Source organism: Alosa pseudoharengus, unplaced genomic scaffold, assembly GCF_046254945.1.
Source record: "Alosa pseudoharengus isolate Yale_2024_CS ecotype anadromous, Long Island Sound unplaced genomic scaffold, YU_APseudo_1.1 YU_APseudo_1.1_scf_2, whole genome shotgun sequence".
Lineage (NCBI taxonomy): Eukaryota > Metazoa > Chordata > Actinopteri > Clupeiformes > Clupeidae > Alosa > Alosa pseudoharengus.
In genome coordinates, this window is record NW_027468663.1 from 33,415,754 (window position 1) to 33,425,089 (window position 9,336).

At 43.2% G+C, this 9,336-nt stretch overlaps 1 protein-coding gene across 2 annotated transcripts in view; it reads left to right on the top strand.

Moving 5' to 3' along the window:
• Positions 1-2,383, top strand: part of glrba (glycine receptor, beta a) — a 10,997-nt gene extending 8,614 nt beyond the window's left edge. The window contains exons 10-11 of one of the 2 annotated variants that reach the window (XM_076295957.1): positions 1,720-1,722; positions 2,087-2,383. In XM_076295957.1, coding sequence (XP_076152072.1) covers positions 1,720-1,722; positions 2,087-2,383 — 300 coding nt within the window. The remainder of the gene's footprint in view (positions 1-1,719; positions 1,723-2,086) is intronic. The other variant, XM_076295958.1, reaches the window with a different exon arrangement.
• Positions 2,384-9,336: the final 6,953 nt, after the last annotated feature.

Sequence of the window (9,336 nt, forward strand, 5' to 3'; positions counted from 1 at the left end):
CTTTTAATGGACCTCAAAGAATGTTCTGTAGAAATGAGGCCAACGCTACAGCTGCAGAAGAAAACCTATATAGCATCTGTCTCTCTTTCCTTCTTGCATATGATATGGTGAAAGGGTGTCTCACACACTTGTGATAGTACAATGGCAAAGACAATCAAATATTAAATAACATTTACAGGAAAGATTATCAAATTGATGTATAGCGATGAAGACACTAAATGTCTATGAAACTATATGCAGAAAATGATTATGGCTCTTGCTAGTCCTGAATGTTCCTCTCTACACTATGGGTTTGCATGACAGACATCCAGCAGTAGCAGAAAGGTCATAATTACTCTCTCTGAGAGTGAGAGAGTGGAAGAGCGTGTGAGCGATTTGATGGAATGGCTGTAATTGCGGTGGGTTACAGTGAGCGTTCTCAGTGAAATGGCAGGGGAGTAAAAGCAGGGGCCTCTGGGAGATGGGGTTTTATCTGTTCTGACAGCAGGGAGAGAACTAGAGCACATGACCATTAACCTTTGTGTGTGTGTGTGTGTGTGCGAGGGAGAGAGAGAGAGAGAGAGAGAGAGAGAGAGAATATGAAGGTGCATGTTGATTTTTTTTAGTGACAGGTTTGTGCTGTTTTTAAAATATGATATGGCGGTGTATGGTTGGGTGGGTGTGGTGATGTACAAAAAGGTGGCCAATATTGTAAACTGAGTGGAGTTTGGGTCTGTAGATTGTGTGGGTATTAGTTTTTCTCGATTGCTTTGATGCTTGTGTCAACTCTGACATCACATTTTCAAAACAGTTAACACCCATGTCTGAACAAAAGCACTCTGGCCAAAATGACATATTTTGCTTGCAAATTTTGTCTTCAAACAACACATCCTGCCATCAGATCACTGTGATTTCAATCAATCATTACACACTGGACAACAAAATGCAAAAATATAGTTCTCAAAATGAGCATTTTTGCTATGTCTGTTCCATTTCTTTCTCATTTTTCTGGTATCAGAAAAAAATGTGAACAGTCTAAATGTACTGAATAAAAAATAATTGTATTCATTCCTCTCAAGATGTAACTGTCATTGACATGTAAGACTTGCCCCTAGACAAGACAAATTTCATTGAACTACAACTTTTTTCATCGAAATAGACCTACAGCAAACACCTTTTGTACTGTTTTCTTCACAATAGGCAATACAATACTTTCTCTAAATGTGCCTTAGATCCATACTTGCAAATCACAACACAGAACAGACATGTTTGCTGATTGAAGAATTGTGCAAAGGAGTTTCACACAGGTGTATCAGAGATTATAAGTATAAGTATATATACTCTTTTGATCCCGTGAGGGAAATTTGGTCTCTGCATTTATCCCAATCCGTGAATTAGTGAAACACACTCAGCACACAGTGAACACACAATGAGGTGAAGCACACACTAATCCCGTCACAGTGAGCTGCCTGCAACAACAGCGGCGCTCGGGGAGCAGTGAGGGGTTAGGTGCCTTGCTTGCTAGACGTGCCTACTGGTCGGGGTTCAAACCGGCAACCCTCCGGTTACAAGTCCGAAGTGCTAACCAGTAGGCCACAGCTGCCCCTAGATTCAGACTTGGCAAGGAATCTCTACCACCTGTGAAAAGATGTTTTCCTTTTGTTTAGCACGGGGAAACCAATAGAGTTTGGGGTCTTTGAATGACATCTGTCTTAACTGTTTAGCAAAAGGGTGTTAAAGCAGGTCAAAGCAATCGAGAAAAACTGTAATATTAGGAAAGTTCTGGTATTGGAGCAAGCTCCAAAGGGGTCATGATGGCCAGGTAAGTGGTCAGTGCACGCCTCTATAAGTGTTAAACTGGCATGTTGTCTAGTCCCCAGGGACTAGAACTGTGGCCCTATGCCATATGTTATGCCCAGAGGAGAGAGGTGGCTGTTTGCCAGAATCACTCAGATGATGAAGATGGGCTGTCATGTGTGTGTGTGTGTGTGTGTGTGTGTCTGTCTGTGAGTGTGTGTGTGCATGTGTGTGTCTTTCTGTAGGATTAATCAGCAGGATTGATGTGCTGAAGTGACCCTGCTCTTGCTCTTCTCTGCTGTGTGTGTAGGTTGTGGAGACTCGTTGTAAGAAAGTATGCACCTCCAAGTCGGACCTGCGCTCCAATGACTTCAGTATTGTCGGCTCACTGCCTCGGGATTTCGAGCTGTCCAACTTTGACTGCTATGGGAAGCCCATCGAGGTCAACAATGGTCTGGGCAACAAGAAGAACAAGAACAACAAGAAGCCCGCTCCTGCCAAACCAATCATTCCGTCAGCAGCCAAGCGTGTCGACCTGTATGCCCGGGCCCTCTTCCCATTCACCTTCCTCTTCTTCAATGTCATCTACTGGTCTGTGTACCTGTGACCAGCGTAGAGGACCTCAGTGTGGATGCATAGAAACACATGAACACAAGTCACCATACATACTCCTTCAGTCTGAAAGTGTGTGTCATTAATGTGTGTGTGAGAGAGAGAGAGAGAGAGAAAGAGAGAGAGAGAGAGTGTGTGTGTGTTTGTGTGTAAAAGGATTTGGTTTCACCTCAGCACAACGCATAGGCTAAAAATAAATATTGGTTCCGATAACTTGGTTTGGTTTGCACTCTAACCTGGATAAGAAAAGCAACTCTTGCCAGCTTTTCCTTACTGGAGGTTTCTGTGACTGATGTGGCCCAGCTCAGTGTGTGGAGGAGTGCTGAGGAGCTGGAGCGGTGCTGATGAGGGCGACTCTCCCTGGAGGACTACACACACTGGAGGATGCCATTCCTGCAGGTACTGCCCAAGTGGACTGACGCAGAGGAGGCTGGGGAGAGGAGGAGCCTCGGACGTGGTGTATGAGTTGGTCACAGCACACTCCTGTCGTCTCTCAAGCTGTTTCTCTGTAGTCCATACCTGGGAGAGTTTTTTTTTGTATGGGGGAAACGGGCATCCTCAGCTCTGTCATTCTGTTTCTATTGTTTTGCACCGAAGCTATCTTCCCAGTGTTCAAGTCTTCCACTATTCAAGTTGAATTTTAACAGCATAACTGCTGAAGGTGTGTCTGTGTGTGTGTGTGTGTGTGTGTGTGTGTGTGTGTGTGTGTGTGTGTGTGAGTGACTGAGTGAGTGATTACAATTTGCATCTGAACTGCTTCAAAGCAAAATAACCCACAACGGGATTGCTGTCTGTGTGCGTGTGTGTGTGGTTTGTGTGTGTGTGTATTTAAATACCTTGCACGCTGAAGTAAAGACATTAATCCATTTACTAATATATGCAGACCTTTCTGTATTTAAATAGCTCCAGGCTAGGGTTTTAAACGTGAGAGTAGAGGGACAGGAACAGCACTGGGTACTGTGCGTATGTGCACGTGCATGTATGGATGTGTATGTGCCAGGCTGCTGGTGGACAATTTCTCAGGGCACAGGATGCTTTAAAGGACTGATACTGGAATTACTGTAAATAACATGCATTATGGGAATGGCTTCTGTGTACAAACATATCATGAATAAAATAAACATATAAACATATTTTCTCTGTTTATTACTGTAATAAGTATAAGTACTTCTTTGATCCCATGAGGGAAATATGGTCTCTGCATTTATCCCAATCCGTGAATTAGTGAAACACACTCAGCACACAGTGAACAGAAGCACAAACTAATCCCGACGCAGTGAGCTGCCTGCTACAGCGGTGCTCAGGGAGCAGTGCGTGGTTAGGTGCCTTGTTCGAGGGCACTTCAGCCGTTCCTACTGGTTAGGGTTCGAATCGGCGACCCTCCGGTTACAAGTCCAAATCGCTAACCAGTAGGCCACGGCTGCCTCTTAATACATGGTTGCTCGTTTCTTCTTTGGTTGATTTACCATCAGTTGCTTCATGATGATAATGATGACATTTTTTTCCTGTTCAGTACCCAGACATGGTCAACCTTTCAAGTGCTCTCTCTAGCTATGAAACTGGGTTGAGATTATTTCTTGTTCTTATGTCTGTCAAGCAATTCCATTGGCAATTTTTAAACAGTAATATTAACTAAATTAACCATTTGGAATAGGGCTGTCAATTGATTAAAAAAGTTAATCTAATTAATTACATACTCTGTGATTAATTAATCTAAATTAATCGCATATATAATTTAAATATTTAAATTCAAATGAATCATTGAATAATCAGCATTAGTGACATTAAAGTTCAAAAACTCTTTTATTATTATTTTCACTGTTCAAATAATGGCCATAATAATCTATGATATCACCTGAGGAAATAAATTCAAAAGTGCTTCAGGAAGAAGTTTTTTTTTTCCACATACAAGGCATTTCAGGCCACAGATATAACCTAGGGGACACAATGAAAATAAACACCATCAGGCCGTTTTTTAAAAGTAAATGTTCCAATCAATGATCCAGGCAGCACGTTTTCTTCTCTCTCCTTCATTTTACAGTCTAATTTTTACTGACTAGAATGGCTCGGGGTCAAAGGTCATACGGAATCGATTAATCTGCACTAATTTTTTCTCAGTTTTTAATCAGTTATTTTTTCTCAAATTAATTAATCGAAATTAATCAGTTATTTTGACAGCCCTAATTTGGAATGATAGAAACATACCACGTTTCAGAGAGACATGAGAGTGTATTAAGTGATACTCAGTGTGTGCTTGGTCTTGGTCACGATGGGCTATCTTTGTGGAATAGTAAATAACTGGCTTTTAAAGAATCCCTACATGCATGGAGCTTCTGAGCTTTCCTACAACAGCCCTCTGCTGCTCTCTGCTGGATATCTATTAAACTACACTAAAACCTACAAAAGGTCTGAGTGGCTGCTATATTCATGGCATCTGGGGAAAGTAGTTCTCTGTTCAGCCTCCCCTGAGGAGTGCACTGGCTCTAAGTAGGCGCTGGACTGTGAGCTGACAGGATTGGCCTCTTTCCTCATGGTGGCTAACCTGGCTTTGACCTGGGGAGTTCCCCTCATGCTGGACCCTTGGTGTGTGAGGTGTGTAACAGAAGCTGGCTAGGTTCCCAAAATCAGACCCCAAGTTGCTTCCAGATATGATGTTGGCCAAACATGCTGTTGGCTTTATGGCAGTTGTTCTTCGAAACAAGCATTCTTGGCAAGGCTCACTGCTCAACACATACTTCCAGCCAAATCAAGGCCTTTCATCTTCAGTTAAACCAAAAACACCTCATCTCAGGAAGCACATCCTAAAATGCTTGAGCCCAGAGGCTTTTTTAAGGAATGTCAGACAGGTGTCATATCAACACATTGTGTATGAGTGAAACTCTGGTCAGAGCTCATCACCTGTCTCATAGCAACCTGCTCTGTCTGAAAAGTCACATACCCCTCTAAGAAAAAACCTGTGCAATATTTTCATAATAGTCCACCTTCAGTTCAGACATTTCCAAGCTATCTGACCAGTCTTCCTCCTCCTACTCAAGCAAGTAGGACACTTTTCGCACTGCCCTCTGCTGGACCTTTCATTTTGGGCTATTTCCACCTTTTTTCACTATTTTATTTTCACTGTCACAAGCAACACACATAGGGAAACCATCACATTTATACCCTGAACTATATTGGTTGGTTTTGAAATAAAATGGCTTTACATGAGCCAGCTAACTCAACTGGCAAGAACTGAATGGCAAGTCATCTTGAAGTTGGATTAAAACAAAATGCTCTCCTCCACCCCAAGACCAACGAGATCCTGTGGGAAAAGCTCTGAGCTAGAGGATTTCTACTTTGCTATCAAAGATTGATGCCCTTCCATCAAAGGCGGATGAACTATGAAAGACATCTCATGAAGTGAGTACAGCATCAGCAACTTGGAATGCAGAGAATGTACCCTGACAGGCTGGTATCACTGCTGATGGAGTGGATGAAGGCATCAATTTATCAAAGCAAAACATAAATATAGAGCGTTGGCACAGGCAAGGTGACAGACCCAAAATATGAAACACAAAAAACGGTAAGGACCTCAACAACACCAGTAAATTCAGATGTTGCCAGACCTATGAACTCCAGGATTCATATCAGAAATAGAGCCAGATCAGTAAACTACAACAGGGCAGATTTGAATGCCTCAGGGAGAGGAACTTCCCAGGGAACAGACTCAAAGCAGACAGCAATCAAACCACAACAATAGAGAGATGAGCACAGGCAAGAAGCAGCTCTCGGCACCTAGTTCATCCCACAACCCTCGTTCTTGGTGACTTGGTGGGGAAAGGATGATTGTATGCTGTCCTCCAAATGCATCCGTGTCTGACACAAAAATCAGATTGGCAGAAATAGTGTAAAAATATCAAACTAACTAAAACACATTGTTGTGCATGTTGAAGCAAATTACATTTACAAAGAACAGCTGTATGTCTAAGAAGATTTAAAAGAACTTTTTTCTGTCCTACGTGAGCTTAGAATACAGATTTTCATCAGTGCTCCACTCCCAGCAGGCGCTAGTTCTATATTTACTAGACTATTCAGTTTAAACACCTGGCTCACAAAAAAAAATCTTTTTCACTTGGGATGAACTTTATAGACAATTTTAACATTTTCTGAAATCAGAGAATATGTTAGCCCAAATAGCACAGAACTCAGCTGGATTGGGGGGCTAAGTTTTAGCTGTCAGCTGTTTTAGCTCCTCTCTCTCCATCACCCACCTGACCCCCTCCACGGTGGGGCCCTCTGATCAGCACCCAGCAGCCTACAGACTGCCTCCACTGAAATGAAGACTGTGGAAGAACACAAAAACATGACAAGAAGGAGACTCCTGGACTCCTGACTCAAAGCCAATCATCAGCATCAAACATTCAGGACTCTCAACAGTAAAATAGAGATGATCTGTGTGTAAGATTGTGTCTGTAAGAGGCTATCTGAGGCATCTGTGTCTGATCCAATCACAGAGAACCACATACACACCAATATCCCACCCCAACTCCACTGATTCCTTGTCACCGCAGAGACGTGACAACAGGGACACTGCTGGAATCACTCAAAGCCATCCATCTGCGTCAAACTCCCCAGCAGGACCTCAGCAGGACCTCAGCAGGAAAATGGAGTGCAGATAACAATGGAGCACTGCAGACATCTGCATCACCCATCAACACTGAGGACAGACTAGCAAATGAGAAGGGTCAAATGGAAGCATCAGCGTCTGACCCAATCACACAGAACCACTCTGTGTATACAGTATAGAAATTGCCTTGCCTTGCCTTGCCTTGCCTTGCCTTGCCTTGCCTTGCCTTGCCTTGCCTTGCCTTGCCCTGTCTAGTCTTAGCTGTGCATTGGACTGTGTTTAAGAGCTGAGGCGGTGTGTTTCTAGTGAGGTGAGAGTGCAGCTGGAGGTGTTGCACTCACACTGCTGGCGCTCCCTCTCGGGAGCTGACTGGAGCTGGTGGCCTGAGCAACAAACTGCTCCGCTCTGATCTGAGGATCTCCATGAAGCTTACTGAGGAATATGACCTTGGTCAGCATATCCCACAAGGCTTTTTATTTCATACACATGGGGTCACGTGGAAGATTTATGTTATGACAGGTTGCATGACATCCTTAGCGAGTAATGCAAGTATTTTAATGTATATTCGGCAAGCTATCCTCACGTTTTGGAATGTTTGCTGTGAAATTATTATAAGAAATAAAATAAACTGTTGTAGCCACATTGTTGGGGAGTAGTGAACTACATGTAATTCATTCAATTCATATTTGCATAGTAATTCAAAGTGACTTTCTCCATTTTTGTATAATATAACAACAATATAGCAACATTGTGACTCCACTCGAGACCACTCGAGATCTGTAAAGGCACTCCTTCACAGTACAACATACACTGTCTGTAGCCAACAACTGGTAGATACAGCATAACTCATGATCAGCAGAGCTCTTTGACCAACCCTGCCCCCCTTTTACTTTTATCCTAACCGCTGTGAAGGCATGCCCAGACAATCCATTCATCAGGCAGCACCCACCACACAACTGACCTCTGTGAAGGCATGCCCAGACAATCCATTCATCAGGCAGCACCCACCACACAACTGACCTCTGTGAAGGCATGCCCAGACAATCCATTCATCAGGCAGCAACCACTGACCGCTGTGTTTGGCACATCCTCTTATAGGATAATAATGAATCTTGAGGAAGAATTACCATGGCCATAGTTCAGCAAATACATGACACTGCACTCCCGAAAACAGTCAAGCGGTCTAAAACTGAGGAAATTCAATATCCTCTATTATCCTCTGTTTTATTTGCAGTCAGATAATACTAAATATAATTCCTTGTACAATGCTTGCAATGTTGACCTTGTGAACAGCACAGATGGGATTGTTTTTCAAGTTTAGGTCTCAGGCCAGGGCCAGGATTAGTTTATTCCAGAAAGCTTGATTCCAACTCACCTCTGAAACTTATTTGACTATAGTTTTTAAATCTGAATGTGTATATGTAAACTTTAATATATAAGGTGTCACAATAGTAGGCCTAATAATTACTGAGGATTACTATTTATTAACAAATGTTCAGGCCTGGATCCTTTCTTTAGCCTAGCCATGATTCTGGACATTACGTAAATACAAAAATATAGCTGACATGCCTTGCCTGGCATGTGACTGGCACGTGATGTTTAATTCTGTATGCAAGGATGCTATTTGACTATATAAAAGGCCAACGTATGCAAATGGTGTTTTGCCTACTACCGTTTTAGAGTTTTGTATCGTAGCTAGTAAAAAGCATACGCTGCTTGAGCGCCCGTGTTAGGCTACTTGTTTCTATGTAAATAACTTCGTTTAAATGACATCCCATAAGGCCAGGAATAAAATACAATCGCATCCAATCAGTCGTACTGCTTCAGCCCACTATGATCAGGATCGAGGCCTGTAGCCCCCACTAATGGTCTGACCCAGCTAGCCTACACTAAATGATCAGTGCAAATGTCCAAATATCTAAGTAGACTTCTCCAGCCAATTAACCAAGCCTCAAAATTACCGCATCGATCAATGAACGAGGCCAGTGATGCTCGTTGGCCCGAATCTCGTATCCGAAGGCTCAAGCTGCAACACCAGTTTCGGAATCTCTCGGCTCTCTCCGTCTTCATCAGTATTCCTCGCGTGTCCGTTGTGTTGAAAGGATTCCGAGGGTCGGAGCCGCAAAGGAGGCGAGCACTAGAAACCCGCATCAGTGCGCGATTCTTCCCCCGCATCGCCCGCTCCCTAGTTCCTCTCATTCGTGTTTAAGGGCTCAAAGGTCTCTTCACCCTCGCAAGGCACTCGGTTTTTCCCGTATGTATGATGAGAAGTCGGGTCCATGGGACGAGAGCTATTTTATAACCAGTGAAACGCTGGATGGTGGATGTCGTAGCGCCTTTTGGAA